Source organism: Haliotis asinina, chromosome 3 (assembly GCF_037392515.1).
Source record: "Haliotis asinina isolate JCU_RB_2024 chromosome 3, JCU_Hal_asi_v2, whole genome shotgun sequence".
NCBI lineage: Eukaryota > Metazoa > Mollusca > Gastropoda > Lepetellida > Haliotidae > Haliotis > Haliotis asinina.
In genome coordinates, this window is record NC_090282.1 from 39118469 (window position 1) to 39141459 (window position 22991).

The following is a 22991-nucleotide window of genomic DNA, read 5'->3' on the forward strand; positions in this document are numbered from 1 at the left end:
CAGAATGCCTATTTTTATAAAACTATCAGCCGGTCCTACCAGTTTTTGGAGACTGCGTGGGACTCGTTTCGTATCATTGACCTGGAACGAGTTCTTTTACGTCTGAGAAATACCATCTATTCAAAATCGTGAGTAGTTCGTACTGAAAGGGTATTCATCCCGTTTACCCAGTCAAACCCGCGTTTGAAATAGCGAGATACATCTGACGGCATGCCTGCCTTCAGACCAGTAACTCCGTCGAATAAAGCGACAGGGTGTTCGCCTTCGCAGACAGCGCCAGGTTGCTGTGACATGTTTTGCTTGACGGGTGAAGCCTGAAATGAGTTGTCGCGGTAGGGGCGGTATACCGGGGAGGCAAGGAAGACAAGGCGACGATCGAGAAACACACGTTTATTCTCGGCCGACCACCTCGGCATGGCTGGATGTTACAGCTTTGTCTGCAGGAGAATGAAGAGATACTGTTGCTGCTACCGAAGAAGGTAAGTCGTTCGTTGCGATTCATCTGTTCATGGAGTCCAGAGACGCCTCTTTTCCTCGACGCATAAGAAGTGCATTGAAGGAAAGAAGATAGGAAGATGCGTCAGATGACATTCTGTCCCCGATATATAGTCTGGTATATATAGTTATCATCAGTCAATATTTATCATCAGTCAGATACAAAACTAAACACGATTTAGCATACCAAACTGAATGTCATCTTCCTGTCAAATATGGCATATATGGTTGTAATGGCTGTCGTGAAACTGCAGAATTTCTGATACGGCACAATGTGCCGAAAGACGTCATTTTCTGTCCTGTGAACTACGAGTATTGCCATGTACCTGCAATATTTGGCAAAACCGTCTCAGCTAGTCCTCCTCTTCATCCCATCCCCAGTCCACACACGCCCATGCACACACACGCTAACTAATCCTCCCCACCCCCACCACACCCTCTTGCCTCAACGCTTCCTGTTTGCCTGCTTGTCACGCCCATATTGAGTATATGCGGATGTTTCATAAAATAAGATCATATTCTCTCTACAAGATGCTTGTCTCGCTGTGTACAATTGCTCCCGAAAGGTGGTCAGGATAACTGATAACAAGGCCAGATATGAGAGGAGGTAAAACCTGTTTGTAATTAGGGTCCTTGGAGACGGAAGATACCCGCCCTGAAGAGACGGGGTGATCTTACGTAAATTCTCCAGCAGTCTAATTGGAATGTCCGCGACAGCGTTATTTTATAACGTGGTTTTCACAATCACAGTTGGAGCAGCTGCACTGCTTGAACAGCTGTTGATCACCGATCGGTAAAAAAACCCAAAACACCTATTGATAGAGATATATGTATTTGTATGTGCATCCTACTGAATATATTGCATCATAGGCATATATGTGTATATATAGCAACCGTTGCGTGTCATGATAAGTATATTATGACATTGCATTCATTCACCTGTTTTATTGACAATATACAAATATAGAATAGAATACATTTAAAAAAGAGCAGTTTCCTTTTTCCTTTAATAGAATTACTCCCAATTCACACACACAACATTGGAATTGGGTTTCAGCGACCCATCCTTGCCGTGCAAAGAAGCGAACGGGATCGAAAGGACATGGTCGATGCATGTCATCGTAATAACGATTGCGTCGATCGATGCTCATGATGTCAATCCCCCGTTTCCGACTATCAGTTACAGACCTCCGTCACATGGCTGGAATATTGTTGAGTGCGGTGTCTAACAACAGTATAAACAAACATCATTCCTGAAAAGCTGAGAAGGGCATGTTTTTCATTTGCTCTTCTAGGTCGGTGAAGTAGCCAGGTAGTTAAAGCGTTCGCTCGTCACACCGAAGACCCAATTAAAACACTCATTCACTCATCGTTGTTTTAGAAGTCGATTCATAAAGAAATGTTTTAAAAAAGAAAAGTATCCACTGTTGTAATTATTGATATGCTTTCTGTCTGTTGACGGGAGCAGGCTGGACATTCATCCACCTAATATCCACCTGATATTTCAGAGCCTTCCTTCTGTCTTGTTTAAGTGGCATTTTAGAAGTTGAGGTGTGCAAATAGAACAAATTGTTATGGATAACAACTTCTTAATTGCGTGTGTGCGACGTTTCGATACAGATTCTTGTACCGTTGTCAAACGTATCCATAACAGTTTGTCCTTTCCTTCTATGTCTAACATTGAAATTTGAAAACGAATAATGCCACTACGAAGTAAGAACTAGAGTTTAGTTTAACGCCAGTTTGAGCAATGGCCGTGCATGGTAACACCAGAAATGGGCTCCGCACAGTATACCCATATAGGAAATGGAACGTAACGAGCGAACGCTTCAATCACAAGCCCCACCGCCGCCCTGCCGTAGTAATATGAGACCAGCGTCGTATGTTGTGAATGGACACATAAAGCTGAATCACGGCACCTCTGTCTCAATAAAACATTCAGAGCAATGAAGCATGATACTGATACAGGGGTGGTTGATGGGGAGTGGGTACACCTTTTAAAGAAGTTGGGGATGGGGGTATTTGGGTTATCCTCAATACCGACCCCACCCCCCACCCCACCACCACCACCTCATCCCTCTAGCTCCTGTTGTTACAAGCCACTGCTAAGTTCCTCGAGCCGCTAGCTTGGCTATTCCGTTACAAGATTTCTTTCACATAACATATAAGTCTTGTCCAAGGCGTTTAATCTTGTCTCTATCTACCTATTGCCTCCTGCGTTTGGGAACAGACTGTCCACACTTCAGTTGCAAAATCTGTAATTGGCTAGATGCTTCCTCGTGTATAAATAAGGAGACCACCTCCAATATGTTGGGGTGCATCTTACTGGCTTTCTTCTTCAGACGCGTGTGGTACCCGTCCACATGGTTGTTGGTTCTAGGACCGCTATATTTAAAGAAGTTCCACGTGTCCTGTGGATACTGTTCGTTCATCCAAGTGGACTCGAAGTACTTGTGGAACTCCACAACACCGTCAACAGATGAAGCCTGTTTCACAATGTGTAACAACACATGTCTGACCTGGGATAATGGGAACAGCTAAAATCATCCTGAACCATTGCCTGACTGAATCTGCTGTATATTCTGTAGCTAATTTTATATTCTGTAACTTTCTATCGAAGCACTGTGCATAATGAAAATAACACCCCTAATCACAATATCTTTCCCAACACCTCTAAACACACACGATGCACGTGCTTTCATCAAACTAAGTTCAAAGTCCTTCATCACACGGGATGGACTCGGATGGTCGCCTAAAGCTGAAGCCTTGCCAACAGCACGTTGTTGAATCTCGTGTAAGTTTCAGCAGTCTTGTTCGTCAGGAAACCAAACACAAGTGGTACTATCACTCCAAGAAAACATGCGTGAATGGTGACGAACTGGTAGAACAGACCAGGTGATGTCTCGAATTTCTTTAAGTGGAATTTTAGAAGTCGGCATGATGAGGCTGAAGACTTTTTGGATAGACAACTTCTTTCTTGCAATGGGATGCGACGTTTCGGTGTAGATTCTCACACACGTTATGAGGCAACATCTATCTTTAAAGTCTTCATTCCCGACGTCTCATCTGCATGCCAAGTGTTAGAGTTCTGCAGCTCCTCGAGGCCAGTATTAGACGCGAAAACGATGATCTTATCCCCCTCCGACGCCATCCTCTCCAAGAAGGAATCGGTCACCATGTACAGTAGACGTCCACTCCTCCTGTAGGGTGATCTCGGTTCTTGTTGATGGCATCTTGGGGAACCTCTTCCTCCACTCATGGTACAGTACGGACTTCACGTTGATGAACTGTGGCAGATTAGTTGTAGTCTCTTGTAGGGCATCATCAGCTAGACTGGTTAGTCTAAAGACGAACCTTCTCCTCGTAGATGACCTGCATGTGAACTGCTTCCTTTCTCGCCCCCTTCCTCGCTGCCACGTCTCCAGTTTTGGATGAGTGAGTGTGACCGTGACTGCTTGTCCATCAGAAATAAAAAGGGATGCTTTGCACTGAGCATGCTTCAGCATCCTGCATGTCCACTTGAGGCCAGACTTCAGCTGTTTGGACTTGTGGAACACATAATGGTTAAAGACCACGGGTGGACACCTACTGACTACCACCGATTACTACTGCATAGTTAACAAAAACCAACCTTCTCCTCCTCTCCCAACTCACTACCAGCAGTTACCTGCTACGTAGTTAAAACAACTTTCTCCTCTCTCTATGTGCCTGTAGTCAGTCACTCGCTACTTAAAACAACCTCCAGCTGCTTAATGAACCAGTTACAGGGGAGTGAGAACAGCTAACAGAACAGCCAGGCGAGGAGTGAGTGAGTTTGGTTTTACGCCGCTTTTAGCAATATTCCAGCGGGGGACACCAGAAAATGGGCCTCACACATTGTACCCATGCGGGGAATGGAACCCGGGTCTGCGGCGTGACGAGCGAACGCTTTAACCACTAGGCTACCCTACCGCCCCGCCAGGCGAGAAGCAAGAGGTACTAATTAGTGGCTTGTAACAACAGGGGGTAGAGGGGGTAGGGGCTAGGGGAATGATGCCACCCGGACTCCGTTGCAAAATGATGTATGACCCGGTTAGCCTATTTATTGCACCTGATTATAGCCAACGTTGGTGTCTGTGGTATGTTTACCTTAATCTCACCCGGCCCGAATGTCTACATTACTTGGTCAGCCTGTGTACATTGCAATATGATATACAACACGATGAAATCTTTGAGATCTTTTTGTTTTCAAAACGACCCGTTGATATGTTTTCGTTCATGACTGTAACAATTCATCGTGTTCGAAAGGCAATTAAGAATCGCGAATAGGTATTTAGGAACAAATGATTACATTTTACCTGTTGTATGACATGGAGATTTATAGCTCAAGTTGATTTGAACCCGCTAAGGTTATATACTTACCACCTGAGCCCTGAGCCCTGACCCAGTTTATTTAGTGTGCACCTCTATACAACGCTACTTACAAAGGTGTGGCTATAACGGTTACGACGGTTATATATAGAATAAAATATATTGAGTCAACACAGATATTAATCGTCTCTATTAGATACCGACATGGGTTTCTTCCGTAATACGCAAAGTGGAAGTGGAAAATATGCGAATGAAAATCATTCATGACACCAGGGGAAAGCACACTCAGCCCCCTCCGTATCATGATAATCACCAGCTTGTCATCAGCACGTACCCACGTAAAGCCCCATCCGTATCATGATAATCACCAGCTTGTCATCAGCACGTACCCACGTAAAGCCCCATCCGTATCATGATAATCACCAGCTTGTCATCAGCACGTACCCACGTAAAGCCCCATCCGTATCATGATAATCACCAGCTTGTCATCAGCACGTACCCACGTAAAGCCCCATCCGTATCATGATAATCACCAGCATGTCACCAGGACGTACCCACGTAAAGTTCCCAGTTAATAATAATTTAATTTAATTTAATTTAATTTAATTTAATTTAATTTAATTTAATTTAATTTAATTAAAAACTCAAGCCCTTATATTTACAATAAACATGGATTATCTACACTTCCTCAGAAGCTAAGGACCTTTAAAGTTCAAATTTGTCAAATAAATGAAATTAAACCATTTTCATAACTTACGAAACGTTAACATTTCAGGTTTTTAAACATATCACGATATCATGCCCAAATGAAAGCCTAGGCACGATTTCATGGAACAATCCCTGGTACATGATCGATCGTCAAAGTACACGCACACAAACTCGTGCAAGTAAATATCAGTTTAGTACGAACGTGCCACAAACAAAGGACGTGGGCCATAGCTTCTGATAGTAATAAAACTTTGAAGTGGCTTGACATGTTAACGTATACTGCCCGACCTTCATAAACAGTCAGAAGTAAAATGTATTCCCCGCGGTGTTATTTCATTACTGGCAGTTAATGGTTGAAGTAGAATAAAGCGTTTCTCTTTAAACCGCTACCGCAAGAGACTGGATATCCCGCTCCTGTAATTTACATTACGAAAATCGGCGTAACTCCACACCCCACCCCACCCCACATAACACTATTCTCAGTACCCATCGGATTAATAAGTATGGTTTTATGCCGCTTTTAGCGATATCCTAGCAATATTAGGGCTGGGGACATCAGAGAGGACTTCACAAACTGTACCCATTTTGCGAGTCGAACCCTGATCTTCCGCGAGACGAGCGAGCGCTTTAACCATTAGGCTACCCCGCAGCTGCCCATAAAATCAGATGTTCCGAAGCGTCATTGATTAAATAAAATGATAGATCTACGATAATATTCCAGCGGCCGAGCTACCATTATTGAAAAAAGCCCGCAGTCGCTCATGATAGTTGCTAAGAAAAACAGTCAGTCTCTAATTATTGCCAAAAATACTACAAATGCGTTATCAGAACAATTTATAAATGGTAATGCCACTAACGATTTTCTTGACTAAATATGTGAATCATAACTGAAATGCAGATATTTACAATCGCCCTTCAACGAAAACGCATGCGTTACTCCATTCTGTAGTCGGACTGCGGGGTTTGACATGTAACCTGTCGCGCTTACGCGGAAAAACTGGTTTCGCTGCCTGCCAATGACTTGTATGTCCGACACGCCGTTGCGTTCCCTAATAACTAGTATACCGGAAGGTCGATGTATATATCTTCTTTTGAGCGGTGTTTTAAAAGTTAGAACGTTCAATATTGACAACACTTCAAGGATAACAACTTCTTTTATTTCGTCAATGTTTTGCGGATAACAATTTCTTTATGAATAGCAGTTTCTTTTATTTCTTGAGTATTTTATGGACTTACTTTGTCTAGTCTATATTGACACTGGACAAACTATACTGAAAGAATGCTGCATCATGTTTTTTTTTAAAAAAAGTGGTAAAATGCCCGTCCATTAGGTCTGAAAAATGTCTGCTTTTTACATAGAAAACATGCATGTTCAGTACTACACACACATACGCACAAACGCAAGCACGCACAATATCCTATGGTGTCTCTTGAATATACCCCGATATATGAGGGTGTCACCCACTGGATTGTCTTGTCTAGACTTGATTACACAAAAACTACATAGTTGGGATATTGCTGAGTACAGCGTCAACCAACCAACCAACCAACCAATCAACCATGGTACGATCCGCGGCCATTCCCATGGGATTTCAATGGGTCCGCATTGTCTCATTTCACCACATTAAACGACCTTACCCATTCATCTAGGTCTACACGTCCACGTCATAATACCAACCAGTTTATGTTGAGGGTGAGAAGACACTGCGAGCATCACCCTCGCTCGCTTCATTGAACCGCTGTATGCATTCCCTTGCAGCTGCCTGGAATTCTCAATGGACTCGACCATGTGGAACTGAGTGGACCTCTGAACTAACTTATAGGCCGGTATTGACCGAACAAGTCTAAATATCATTAAAGGTCCACATAATAGTCCTGCAATAGTATCTGTATATAAACAGCAAAGTGTATACTCAACTTCAGTGATAGACACCTGTGGTCAGGACTGGCATACAGTAAGGTCCTGCATAACGTTCACTGGTTGACTGGTTTTCTAGCAAACTGTACCCCGACATAGCCTTATAGAGAGGTCCCCAGTTGCTTGTTGCTATCCAGTGAGAGAGGACTGCTCGTAAATCGGATTGGCTTCACCCTTGCATTCATTTAACATACCCTGGTATCTTCAATCACTAGTTCAGTGGGGTAGTCTAGTGGGTATTGCGTTCGCTTGTCACGAAGACCCGGGTTCAGTTCTCCGCATGGGTACATTGTGGGAAGCCCATTTCAGATGTCTCCCTCCGTGATTTTCCTGGAATAATTTTTTTTGCTAAAACAGCGCATTACCGTACGCCAAGTTCTATGCCCTAGCTTGTACTTCACAGCTGATTCTCAAACACCGTTTGTTGAGATATCAGTATTGACATGTTCAAGGGTTTGACAAGAAATGTCGGGCTGATGTTGCTTTCAGCTGCATATGATTTCTTAAACCACTATTTTGTACCTATACTATTTTGGGGTTGGGTATTTCCAACAGTTTCGTATTGCGATGTATTGTGATATGTGTCCGCGTATTGCAGTATGTATTGATGTATATTAGGAAGGTGTAGCAGAAGGTCTACATTAATGGAATTATCGTTTCCTTTCTCTTGGAATAACGCCACTGGCCACTGTCATGTCTCAGAAGTGACTGTACAAGTGAAAATGTTTCCAAACTCAACACGTCGCTCTAGAATTTTGACCTGGAGAAAAAAAACGTCTGCAGCGGCGTCCGCCGTTTTGGTTTGTTTATCAATACAACGGGTGCTAGTACCAACCTATTTTTCTTATTTATATGGTCTAAAAGTCATGCAAATGCAATTATATGACTAATGAATATTCTCAAAACTATCAATGTAATGGAAATACAAGTGTAAGTAGTATTTGTGACTACATCACGAGAATTACCGAACATGGTAACGGAAATTGACGATCGTATCGGGTGAACATTTTCGCGAAAATTGTACCGCAATGTATCGTGCACGGTGAAGTTCGAATTGCAATAAACTGGTTAACCGGTATTATCGCTCGCCACTACCTAAGAATTGAACCTCTTTCTCCATAACGATCAACCAGTTACTGTAATTTGTTACGTACGTACAGGTAACTGAAGGGCGCACAGGATAATTCTTAAACAACAAAGCAATAGTCTTGTGTAACTGATGCTTGGACGCGTCATTTTAAGGAGACTCTCCACAAACATAACAGTGAGCGAGTTAGTGAGTTTAGTTTTACACCACACTCAGCTTATATTCTAGATATAAGGCAGCCATGACTTAACAGAGTAAAGATAAATCGTATAGTACTTAATGTCAGACGTGTTACATATAGAAAATATTAACGACACATTAACGTAATTTTAATAAAGTATTCTCTTCATGCGTCAACATGTTAGTGAGAAACTGCTTCCGAAATTTATTGGTCAAAGTGTTCTTGGATTTATAATAAACTGACGAGCAAAAGAAAGTATACAGGTGTAATTGTTGCTGCAATACCAAATAAACGTTAGTAAAATTATTGAAGAACATTGTTTGTATAGAACGCAACCATCATGTTGCACATGCAAAAATGCAGCCAAATATATTTGTACGTTATTTGCACGAATTTTTGTAAAATTGTAATTATTGTCCTGTGCTCTCGTACAGAGGGTACGAAACATGTTTTTCGTGAAAACTTAACAATCCCTTGATAAACATCTTACGCGAAAATGCCAAGATTGACGTCGGCGCAACGTGTATAAGCCACAGGAATGTCACAAATGGGTGTTTCTAACAGCAATATTGGAAGGACATTTGGTTGTACAAAACCAACCATAATTTGGCTGTTTAATCGTTTCAACATGGCAGGCCAGGCATGCTAACGACCTAGAAGAGAACTTCCCAGAGTCACCACACCCAAGAGGATCGCTCTCTGCGGATTATTCACCGTCGCAACCGAATGTTGACGGTGACGTCATCACCAGCTACATCATTGGATCGTCGCGTATGCCGATTCCCAGTGTCAAGACGGCTGAGTGCTGATTGCATCAGGGGCCTCCCGACTGAAGCGTCTGCAGTTGCGATCACTACACCGCTTTTTATTGCTACGTGTATTGTAGTGTGCTTCAACGTGCATTTCCCATTTCATCAAAAAATTTAAAACTTGTTATTTTTATCTTATTGGAAGAAACCCAACCTGTGTCCTTTCTTTTGCTCGTCAGTTTATGACAAATCCTTGTCACACATGGTTAGGCTACATATCTGGTTTCATACATCCTGATACCCCTATTTAGAGCGTGAAGTCAGTTGTGAAGGTACACCACGCTGTAGGGAAACATGTCCTTGGTACGTTTGAATACCCCTCTCCTGAATTATCTCCAGACAAAAATAGTCTCGGACGTTGTGAACAATGTAGAGGATTATATACCACACGTTAGATATAGAACCGCATCTGTGTGCTGTCGACAAACAAGTGTAATTGTCTGGTAGCAGCTGCTTAACTTTGTTTTGTTGTTTGTTGATTCCCATGCTGAAACGAAACGATAAATCAAGAAATAAACAAACAAACAAACAAACAAAAAAAAAGGATGAGATGTAATTTCCAAAAAATTCTAAAGTTAACTAACTTTAAAAAATTAATACAAGTCACTACAACTGTTTTAAAGTGACAGTAGAAAATGGCATGGGAGTACACACCCATATACGCAGTATACACCAAAACACTGATTATATCATTGAAAACAATGAGGGATATGACCCATGCTTTTCCTATTGCCTAGCCCTAATGCTAAAGCCTTCAGTGAAGCAAGTCTAGAATCTCTGGTCACCCTGGGGTTCCTTTTCAGTTTAAATGGTTTGCTACTATCAAGATCATATGTATTCAGAGAAAGCGTTTGTCTACATCACTGCTTCACGAGCTGATGAATACAGATCGATCGCCTTGCGTAGAAGACCCTCGTGTCCTCTGTACAACGCTCGCCTTACTGTTTGTATTTAGATTTAAGAAGTCAAGGCTAATGAAGCTGAAGATGCGCCTTTAAAGGGCCGTCAAGCTCAGTGATGCACCATATAATATATTCAATCATAACACAAAAGCACAGCACGCTTGTGTATAGATTTAAGTCATGGGTTTGTGACTAATCAAGCTGAAAATATCACTATCAGGTAGAACAGTAACACGAGCCTTTATGGACGCCTTGGTTGTACGATGTCACTTCAGTTCTGATGTACACATTCTTGTGTTGTAAAACTCAACACTGAGTTATATCGTTAACTCGTAACGTGACTTAACCTAATTTCACCACTTGTTCAACACGCGTCAGCCACAACATGTCATTGTTTGGGTGGGAGGGAAGACGTCAGATTCGGGGACAGTGGATCAGCTTATCTGGGGTTGGTTGGGAGAAGAGGGTTTGCTAGAATAATGCCGGTGTGTGTGGCTTGGAGCTTTCCCCTATTATTCATATGAAGGGTAAATGAAGGCATTTTCTCGGTCTCCTTGTTTATTCGGCCAAGTATGTGTTTTTCAAGCCAGCCAAATTAGTTCATATAACAATTTGGCTCCTAGTGGTGTGGCATTATGGATAGTCTTCGAAGTGCACTTGGGACAATAGATCATGTTATAACATGTTATATAACATTATTGTCATCACCTGATGATGGAGTAAGAAGAGTGAGTGAATGAGTTTAGTTTTACGCCGCAATCAGCAATATCCAGCTATATGGTATGTAAGTTATCGAGTGTTGACCAGACCATCCGAATCCCCTCCGTCCTATGTTACCATAAGCATGGGTTGGTGAAGATCGATTCTAACCCGGATCTTCTCAGCCAGGAGTAAAACTATACTCGAAATACTGTGTCCGTCAAAATAAAGAGGTTGACATCCATAAAGTCTCGCTTTACATAAGATCGTTGTCTTGAACTCTACAATCAATATTCAACGTAATTATTGAACGCAATATATCGTCAACATGGTGCGTAGACAGCGCTTAAGTATGTTGGTTTAACACATCACATCGGTATCATATTGCTAACGAACACTGATCGATAGTCAGTGAAATATTTCGACATTACTGTGCGTAGGCAGTCTAAGTAAACTTATCCTCAGTACTTTTCGTTACACTCCACCACTGAGTCTAACAAAACCTTATGGGAGGTCGCGTCAGGTAACCTTTGAGACTGACCAATCAGAACACAGCTTACCAAATCGCGAAAGTGCACATTCGCACATCCCTTATGAACATTGTATCTCGAAGAAGTTCGTACCCGAACGATTCCGAATGCTATTTAGCGTACGATCGCTTCCGGTGGTGCACACGGCGTACGTACTGCCATGACAACGGTGAGTAAACAGCCGCTGAAAATAGTGTTTTTGACAATATTCAAGGATGTTATCTTGTGGAAATATTAGCTAATGGTAACCATGTCATCAGAAATACCAGTGGTGTAGTGTAACGAAATACACTGAGACGAAGTTTACTTAGACTGTGTGCGTAGGCTGTATGAATATTCGAGTGTAATATTTTGTATTAACATAGTTAATGCAAACGCGGAATATTTGATAGGTATTAGGTGAACAGGTACACAGCATACCTTAACAACAACGCATGTATCTCTGTCCTTTGTTGCAGGTTGTTCCTCCTTCTCCTGGTAGGGTTCGCGGTTATTGGCTTCACTGTATGGAGTTTTGGGGAGGACAACAGGACTCTTCATTCGGGTGAGAATGCCTATGGATGTTTCACAGGCTTTTTAAAGTAATGTTTATTTTAGCCTCTGTCTAAGTTATTAGGAGCTGATTATTTTGGATTATGGGATCGGGGACCGGCATTAAAACAGAAAACAACGAACTAATATTTTCCTGAAAATGCTTGAAATGCGATATTTGCAGGCACGTTTTAGACATACCAATGACTCGGTTTGGAAAGTAATGTTGTAGGTCTCCACTACTTATTTTATTTGCAAAGAAATCGTGTGTTTGGAAAAAAAGTGTCAGAGAGACGTCAAACAAAACCACAGCTGTGGTATAACTAAAATAAAGTACATGTTACAATGTATTTTCAGTAACCCATGCTTGTCGTAAGAGGCGACTAACGGGATCGGGTGGACAGTCTCGCTGACTTGATTGTCACATGCCATCAGCTCCAAAATTGGGCAGATCGATGATCATGATGTTGAGCTCTGGATCGTCTGGTCCAGTCTCGATTATTTACAGACCGCCGCCATTTAGCTGGAATATGGCTGAATGCGACCTAAAACTAAACTAAAATCCAGAACTTTTAATGAAACTCGCTCACTTACTCACACACAATGCCGTCTAGCTTAAGGACAACACAGACACTGCGACGTCAAAGACCATTCATTCTTACTTTCTATTAATGTTTCAGTTCTGTTGTCATTAAAACAGCATGGCGACAGCATGAAAACAAACGCTCAGCTAAAATACAGTTTCCTGGACTGGAATAAAGGTAGGCGTGGATATTTTTCTTTGAAAGTCGTTATGTATAGGTTAATCACCACGACAAGATAGAAACTTCAAATAAACGTTCCCTGAGCAGAGTTTGTTTTAAAAAAAATATCGTCGTGAGGGTGATTGAACGGCTTACACCACGAGGGGACAGTTATTTAATACGCATGTAATGTATTAGGCATGATGAAGATTATCAAACTAAGTTCAATTTCATTGTTTTTAAAATCGAAACAATTGCCCTTTGTCAGTCAATCAGTGCCCTAGGTCAGTTTATCAGCTATGTTAATAAAACACTTCCAAGAACAATGGACGTAGCTTTCCCTAGTGGTTTAATCGTAGTTTAAAAAGATTTAAACACAGATTAATTCAAGTGTGCGAGTAAATATGGTTTTAAGCTGCTCTTAGCAATATTCCCACAATATCACGGTGAGGACACTTGCAATGGGCATCACTCATTATGCCCATGTGGGAAATAGAACGGGGTATTTGGCGTGTCAGATTCATCCAGATGGGAAATGGGCCACACCCCACCCCTGAAAGTCAAGATATAACTGTGCATGCGTGTTGACGCATCCTACACAGACTGTCGTCAGAGTTCACGAGATCTCGTGGTAGTCAGTTACGGTAATATCATGAGTTTTCGGAACAGCTTTCAAAAGATGTTTTGTCTGTACGACCACTGATGACATCTGGCGACATCTAATTTTGTCTAAATGGTTAAACACGAATTATGGATAAAGTCACCTCTCCTGTCTTTCAGATCCATCAGAGAAATCGCTTCACTTTGGAAGTAGAAAAAACACACATCCCGATGACCAAATCAATGTCCAAGGCCAACATAACGAAGCACTTCAACCTGACCTGCCTCAAATAAACCAGTTTGAACATCAGATGCAGAAGTTTAATGCTGGTCAGCCAGGAGTGCCTGCCCAAGACAAGCCCAATTTGGCACCTCACCCTGCTCTGCCAAATGAGCAAAAATCGTACCATCGTCAACCGCACGAAGGTCCAGACCAAAAGGAGTTTATTGTGGCGCCTTCGCCCGCCCTGCCACAGGGGCAGAATAATAATCCTGGTCAACCTAATGCAGCTCCTAACATGGGTCAGCTGTACATGGCAGCTAATCCCGCCCTGCCTCAGGGGCAGGATAATAATCCAGGACAACCTAATGCAGCCCCTGACATGGCCCAGCTGAACATGGCAGCTAATCCCGTCCTGCCACAGGGGCAGAATAATAATCCTGGTCAACCTAATGCAGCTCCTAACATGGGTCAGCTGAACATGGCAGCTAATCCCGTCCTGCCTCAGGGGCAGGATAATAATCCAGGACAACCTAATGCAGCCCCTGACATGGCCCAGCTGAACATGGCAGCTAATCCTGTCCTGCCACAGGGGCAGCATAATAATCCTGGTCAACCTAATGCAGCTCCTAACATGGGTCAGCTGAACATGGCAGCTAATCTCGCCCTGCCACAGGGGCAGAATAATAATCCTGGTCAACCTAATGCAGCTCCTAACATGGGTCAGCTGAACATTGCAGCTAATCCCGCCCTGCCACAGGGGCAGAATGGTAATCCTGGTCAACCTAATGCAGCTCCTAACATGGGTCAGCTGAACATGGAATCTCGACTCATCCTACCACAGGGGCAGAATATTAATCCTGGTCAACCTAATGGAGCTCCTAACATGGGTCAGTTGAACATGGAATCTCGACTCATCCTACCACAGGGGCAGAATATTAATCCTGGTCAACCTAATGCAGCTCCTATAATGAGTCAGCTCAACAAGGAACCTCAGCTCGCCCTTCCCCAAATGCACCAAGTTGAAGTACAGGGACAGAATTTGAATAACGGTATTGGACATGTAAACGAGGCGAACCAACCAGCTGTGCCACAAGTGAACCAAGAGTTACCGCGGATGGACGACTCCCATCCTGGTATGCGTCAAGGAGGACCTGAGGCCGCGCAGTCTCAGATGAACCTTGGTGTGGCGCCTGATGAGGTACCAGTAATACTTTCGTGGCATCATATCGGAGGGCCCCACGATATGACAATTACATGTGGATCTCGCAAGTGTCTTATGGTGAAAGACCACGAAGAGTGGAAAAAACACGATTACATGGTAATTCCAATTCAAGTTCAGTAGAACTGTACCCTATTTTGTGATTTATTACAATACAGATATACCATGGAATGAGAAGTGCCGATATGCATGCATAAGCAGAAGATAATAGCGGAGTTTGAAGATCAAGACTAAATATAAATGTGTAGCCATACCAATAAGGTTGACAATATCAGAGCATCACTAATCTTTAACATATATTAAAATGGGATATACTTCATAGGGGCATACGTTCAAAATATTAAAATTGCCACGTACAGACTTTTAAAAGTTAACATTCGATTTTTCATGGAAATGAAATTCGTTCAATTTAAACCGTTTGCTATGGTTGGAAAGTGGCAAAGAAAGTGTTGCATTTCTAGAGGATGTATTATGAAGTTTCATTTTCCAGGCCATTACCTTTTATGGGACTGATTTTGGCGCCGGTGGTTTTCCCATACCACGAAAGCAGGGGCATCTATGGTCTGTCATTCACGAAGAATCTCCCAAGAATAATGATTGGTTGTTTTGCGCTAAATCCGCCATGTCCATATTTAATCTGACGGCAACCTTCAAGCGACAGTCTCACTACTCTTTCCCGACTATGTGGCTCCGTGTGAGTATGCAAGACCACCAGACTGTGTCGGGATATATTGTTGAAACCAGTGCAATAGTAGTTGTTGTTGCCTGATAGTCTAGCTGCCATAACTATCCTCTCCAAATACAAATCCGAAATATAGATATAGGTGATCGTAACAAGCAATTCCATACATTGATCATGTGTGACCGATGACATACCAGGTTAATTCAACGAACCCACAACAGTTTTGGAGGGTGTCATCGGGTATATTTGGTCGAGCTTGCGTTCAGGGCGACGTCATACAATTGCATACCAGTGAAGCTCCGGGTTAGAATTGGTCTTCAGCAACCCATGTTTGTCGTAAGGGGCGACTAATGGGATCGGGTGGTCAGGCTCTCTCACTGGCTTGACACATGTCATCGCATCCCAATTGTGTCGATCGATGCGCATGCTCCTGGTCACTGGATTGTCTGCTCACACTCGATTACTTACAGACTTCCGCCAAAGAGCTGGAGCATTGCCGCCCGATAGTGTAGCTGTCATCAACGTTGCTTCCAAACAAGGCGTGATGATGGTGGTATGGTTCAAGCAAAGCCTATCCGAACAGTCAACTGATCATGTGTGATCGATGGCATACAACGATCTGATAACTATCAGTACAGTCTGGTCGACATTCTGTTACCTACAGACTGACGTCATACAGCTGGAATATTACCGACTGTCACTTTTAGAACAAGCCAACAAACACTCCCGAAACAAAGCCTGAGTGTGCCTCATGTCTTGGCTTTGCACCCTGACCCTTTCCACAGTAGATGAGTTCAATTTTAGGGTGGAAGAAATTGGTGTGAATGTACACCAGACGCTTTTGTCTGATTCATCCAGATATGAAATGGGCGACTGACCTATATCCTACCCGTCGAACTTGTCACGTAAATCCTTATATAGAAGCCACAGTATAATTGTTGTCATTACATTTGTCTACCGGAATAATTTGAGTTGTGTGAGGGAATTAAAAATATATTATGTGCAATACGAAAAACCCATATTTATCCTTTTAATATATAATCTGTAATCGATGAAGTCTTTAATGCTAGAGAAACAAGGAGCAATGACACTGATCATTGCAGTTTGTTCAACACAAATCTGGGACAAATCCCTGTTATATCTAGACCAACGAGTAGTCTTGAATTAAGACAAGAAGCAGTCTGAAGACTTCAGCAAAGAATGAAACAAAATGCTCTCACTAAGGTATTCCTTCATGTTTCACGATATTTAATGATTGTGACTTGCAGGACGAGTGGGAATTGACCGATACTAAGTTCATGGTGTCCATCGCTGAGAAGAACCGGCTGAGACGTGAAGGTTTGGCTCCAGTGGTATTTGTCCACATGGACTGCCACACGGCCTCTGACCGCAGCCATTACATGCGACTACTGCAACAATACATTAAAATAGACTCCTATAGTAAATGCGAGCACAACAAGGATTTTCCTGCCACGTAGGTATTCACCAGCACCGTACCTGCAGATCCAAGGTCTATTCTGCCATGTAGTCTAACGTCCGTTTGGCTATGGTGTTTATAGTCCATTTAATCACAGTGTTCAATGTCACAACGTCATTTTGTTCATTGTCTTCAATGTCAATTTGGCCATGGCGTTTTTAGCATTTTGGTCTCTGTAGTCATGGCAATCAACGTCCATTCAGTCATAACACTATAAACTGGCTTCTGAAGCCATAGCATCCAAAACCCATATGGCACTATAAACTGGCTTCTCTAACCATAACATTCAATGTCAATTGCGTCATAACACTACAAACTGGCTTCTGCAGCCATAGCATTCTGCTCCCATTTAGTCAAGACGTTTGAGATGAGTCGATAATCATCCTTCTTTAATTATATGTTTCAGTAACTTGACTTTCGAAAGACTAAATGGCATGGCTCCTATGATGTCGGATAGATTCTTCAAGTTTATAGCCCAGTACAAGTTTACGTTCGCCTTTGAAAACGCCGTGTGTGACGATTACATTACAGAGAAGTTCTGGAGACCACTACGCCTTGGGATCGTTCCCATCGTTTTTGGATCCTCAAAAATTAAGGTAAGCTTTTTTTCTGAAGACCGTAACGAGAACCGAAATCCCCAAAAGGAGCGTGTGTCAGGAAGCATTGTGCCATAACGTACGACCTCGTGTTCTGAACATGACTGGTCACATATTTGTAGCAAGACGTTGACATATTGCAATGCTTTTTTGGTCGATGATGGTCTGAGTGAGTGTGTGAGACCGTAACGAGAACCGAAATCCCCAAAAGGAGCGTGTGTCAGGAAGCATTGTGCCATAACGTACGACCTCGTGTTCTGAACATGACTGGTCACATATTTGTAGCAAGACGTTGACATATTGCAATGCTTTTTTGGTCGATGATGGTCAGAGTGAGTGTGTGAGTGTGTGAGTGACAGAGTGACTGAGTGACTGAGTGACAGAGTGACAGAGTGACTGAGTTTTATGCAGCAGTATTCCAACAATACGACGGTTGTCTGTGAATAATCGCGTCTGAGGCTGGGTCACAAAAATCAGCGGTCAACAAGCATGAGTACTGATCTGCGCAATTGGGTGATACGTGTCAACCAAGTCAACTAGCCTGACCACCCGATCCCGTTAGTGGCCTCACACTGACGACCAATATTCTAACCCGGACATTAATGGGTCACTTGATGGTCTGGTTAGTGTAAAGGTCGCCGTCACATGGCAGTAGTGATGTGCGGCGTTGGGCTGTCTATACTCAAATACAAAAGTTCAGTCAACGTCAGTCAGCGGTCTGTTTACGTTCAGTCGTGAAGACTCCTCCAGCCTTGCAGAGATTATGTATAAAGTTTGGCATCACTAGTCCTGGCTAAACTGATCGGTAGTCGATATATCGTCGATCACAAATTGTGTTACCGATATTATCGTGCATTATAGCTCAAATGGATAGAATTATCATTAAAACGACCGCACGTTATCAGAAATGAGCGGGCCACTGTAACTTGATAATGCCCGCAAAATGCTTGACGACGGGCCATTATCAAGCCCGTTGTTAGGTGACGTCATAGGTAGCTCAGCTGTTGAAGTTTAAATCACCTACGGCTCGTTTGAACCTGAGTTCATTATTGACCATATTTCTGGCTCACATTCGTCACATGTGCCTGTGCCATTATGCACTTTCCGGCCTGTGCCAACCATAACACTTGAAGTATCGACTTGAAGTCTAACGTTGTTGATCACTGAAAACAATGGCGGCTGGTAGTATTAGCTAAGGTCAAGGTCGAATGTCGTCACTCCCAATAGTGACGTCATCTGTGTTCTATGACGTGTCTATATTTTGTAAAACCCCGTCGTTTTGTTGTTGGCAGTAAATGCTTCTAAACCGATGCCGCTGTTTTTATTCTTACTTTATTAAAAATTCTATCCATTTTAGCTATAATAACGGTAACGGTATTTTTCAGGGCATTATCATTTGCAGAAGCCCGAGGTCTTTTCAGCAGTTAATGAAAGACCTCGGGCTTCTGCAAATGATAATGCCCTGAAAAATACCGTTACCCTTATATTAAATTTTTGTGATAGAAAAAAAACATACTTGTCTCATATACATTTAAGGCTATATTCACGGCTTGTTTATTGTAAATTATAATCACGCTGTTTTGTTGATAATCATACTGCAAAAAATAGTGTCACCGCTCATCAGTGGTGCTTATGTACGTCACCTTCAAGGTTGCTCTATGTAAACTCTTCCATACAGATCAACTGATATTGTTGAGGTGTTTCCTATTATGGCCGTAAATGTCCTTGTATTTTCAAAGTATACTTTCTGAAATTGAGCCATTTATGTTTTGTATCTAGGATATGGCTCCTTCGGACCACTCAATCATCGACATTCGGGACTTTAAGTCAGTTAAAGAAGTAGCAGATCTTATTACCTCCCTTGACACGAATGATGCGGAGTACTTGAAGTACCTGACTTTCAAACAGACAGGAATCACAAATCCAGTTTTGAAAGAGGAGCTGAGGAAACGAGACTGGGGAACGGGCAAACCTTACGGTTCTCATTTTAACGGTTTTAACTGTTTTGTTTGCGACAAACTTCACGAGATGAAAAACCAGGTTCGGAATGGCCAGCCAGTGACTCGATGGTCCGGCAAGTTTGACCATTACGGGTGTCCAGCGCCAAAGGTATTTGATGATCAAGGACGTTATGTGATAGAGAAAAATCCCTGGTTGGAACCATTTTCATACGCTGAGTTTTATGCACATTCTCTTCGTTATCATATTGACAATAATATTAATGCAAATTTAAGTGAAATTCACAAGTATGCTGACAGGCAGATGCAACAGGCCCTAAGGGATGGGATTAGACTTTCGGTGTAAGTGAGTGAGTGAGTGAGTTGGGTTTAACACCGCTTTCAGCAACATTTCAGCAATATCACACCAGGGGACACCTGGAATGGGCTCCACAAATTGTGGTCATGTGAGTAATCGAACCTAGCCTTAGTACCGTACATCCGCTTCTGGTGTCGGTTGATTGATCTTGTGGTTCATGGTCTGCCTTGCCGCATTTATTCGTCAGTTTGATTCCATGGTGTTTCTAGGTGTTGAACGTCATCAGTGAGGTCACAGGTGACGTTGTAATAGTTGCAGTTGTACGAGTAGTGGAAGAGTGAATGAACATCATAAGAACAAACTGAACGGTAAATACTACAGTAACTGTAGTATAACGAACGCAATGGGAAGAAATATGTTTAGTTCGCTTTAGTTTACGTGGTGTATGTGGGTATCGACAATCCATCACCGGTCATCAGTATTCAGCGTCCATTCCGATGACCTGTCAGTACCATATATTTTCGCATGAAGCCATACAGCCGTGATGAATCCATGAGCGAGAGTGCTCTATTTACAGAAGAGGCGAGATTGAGAAGACATACTTTCACGTCAGTTCTGAATGGGTTCGAGGTTTATGTCGCAATTTCCATTGTGTGACAGAATACGCAATGCCGATAAGAACGTTCTCAAATGTAACGTAAGTTATTTCTTATTCCAAATACAAAGCATATCAATGTGACAACATTTAAAAAGAAATAATTGTCAGCAGCAGCAATTTACACTTGTCAGCGGGATACATGATCAAGTTTACCAGTTGCCTGTCTACATTTTTGTGGAAGCCATGGTAGTAGATTGGGACCGATGCGGTGGCAGTTCGATTCCTCCCCCAAGGAGTGTCTGTTCGAATCCCGGGTGGGATTCAACCCCAAAAAGTAACTGTAAGTTCTGTACTTCCTGCCAAAGTGGCATATATGCTGCTTTATTAGTTTGTTGTTTAACGCCGTGCTAACAAACATGACAGCATTTGCGGCTTTTGAGAACAATTTCGCTTGTATTTCACTTGTATTATAGACAGTACTCAACTTTATACAAATTAACAACTGTACTTTTCGGCCACTGAGCTACATTACCTGTGTCTTTCGACGATTGGGACATACATGTATGGACCGTCGTTATACATGTATATCGACATATAAGTATACTGTACAAAATAAGTTAGGGATATTGGTATTGTTATGACTGATATTTTATCAGTAAGTCATTGAATGAGCACATCATTATTCATAATTTCAAAATTTACAAATATCCCTAACTATTTGTGTCCAGTATAGTTTCATCCACTGAGCTAGGCCTTGAAGGTGCCCTTGTTTTTCGTTCGTCATTTGCATTGCATTTAAAAGACGCTTTGACATCGCTGTTGGGTAACTTGAGCTGTTTAACGCTCGAGATGTGTGTGTCTTTATATATTGATGTAAGATTATCCTACTGTCGACCTGCATGCTTGCCATAAAAGGCGACTATGCTTGTCGTAAGAGGCGACTAACAGGATCGGGTGGTTAGGCTCGCTGACTTGGTTGACACATATCATCGGTTTCCAATTGCGCAGATCGATGCTCATGTTGTTGATCACTGGATTATCTGGTCCAGAGTTGATCATTTCAGACCGCCGCCATATAGCTGAAATATTGCTGAGTGCGGCGTAAAACTAAACTCACTCCCTCACTTACTGTTGACCTGTCACCTCAGAAAGGATTGCAGATAATTGCAACTTCAGATAATTGCAACCTAAGATTATTGCAACCTCAGATAATTGCATCCTCAGATAATTGCAACCATACGGGTCAGGTCTATATAAAAGTGCTCTATATATCAAGAAGGTAGCCATTATGTCTTCATGTTTGTGGAACATCGTCTTCATGAAGATTTAGTGTGAGGGAGTTTAGCTTTATGCCGCACTCCATATCCCCGCTGTATGAGGGAGGATTTAGTGTTTTGACAGAGGGTTATCTAGGCTGGAGTTAAGGGTGAGTTAATTTTGTTGGACTAGTTTTATGGCCCCCGTTCCCGAGGATACTGCAGTAAGAGACTGTAGCAATATACTGCGTCAGTAGTAACAGACAGTGAACCAGAACCAATGCCAATAAATTTTGGCACACCAGGAGTTGGTTTACGACGTCACATTGAAAAGTATTTCACTTACAACACATGTCAGATTAATAACATTACAGTGGCAGAGGTGCGGGTCGTCTGATTAAACAACCTCCATGTGCTTGGTGGCGTCAAACCAATTTGATCATAATCTGGATTCGAATCTCAGTGGTATTTTAGTTATGGTTTATGGTGATGAGCGTGTTCTTGCCTGGTGGTTAATCATCACTGCTCACGTGACCTTCATTCTATGACGTCAGCGTGGCTTCGAGGGATCATATGGCCATTAAAGGTGCTATGGGGACGTTGACTTGCACATAAGTTAAACGTATTTATTAATCTGCTATCATTTGCGCCAACGAGTATGAAAGATTTATAATTATTGATATTATTATTCATTGTTATTATTTTTATATAGATACTCAGCTTGCAAACTGAACTGGAGCGTGGTGTCTTATCCTAATGTACAAAAGTACCTCTGATGTCTCAATTAACAAATGATATCAATAAAGTTATTTTCCTATGATCTCATTTGAAGCTTGTTATGTTTGTTGTTTGTTGTTTGTGAGTCGCGTGCTGGAACTGCAGCCGTGGAAGCCATTTAGCTTGTATGCATACTGTCACTCAAGATGAACGACAGTAAACACACCCTGTCTAAAAGTGTGCATAATACTCTTTAAAAAATAATGATAACAGTATTTATATAACGCCAACTTCCGCCACACAAGGGCAATGCTCAAAGCCCTGTCAGTCAGTTCTACGGAAGCGCTGAAGGGACATGAGTATGAGAATTTTTGTTAATATATATTTCGTGCGCACGAGATACTATAGCGTGCG

At 42.3% G+C, this 22991-nt stretch overlaps 1 protein-coding gene across 1 annotated transcript; it reads left to right on the forward strand.

Moving 5' to 3' along the window:
* Positions 1 to 223: 223 nt before the first annotated feature.
* LOC137277972 (uncharacterized) lies at positions 224 to 22685 on the forward strand. The gene is made up of 8 exons (XM_067809991.1): positions 224 to 479; positions 12138 to 12223; positions 12891 to 12971; positions 13734 to 15094; positions 15486 to 15689; positions 16946 to 17151; positions 17561 to 17750; positions 19530 to 22685. The coding sequence occupies exons 1-8, from the start codon at positions 415 to 417 to the stop codon at positions 20052 to 20054; spliced, it is 2718 nt and encodes a 905-aa protein (XP_067666092.1). The 5' UTR covers positions 224 to 414; the 3' UTR covers positions 20055 to 22685.
* Positions 22686 to 22991: the final 306 nt, after the last annotated feature.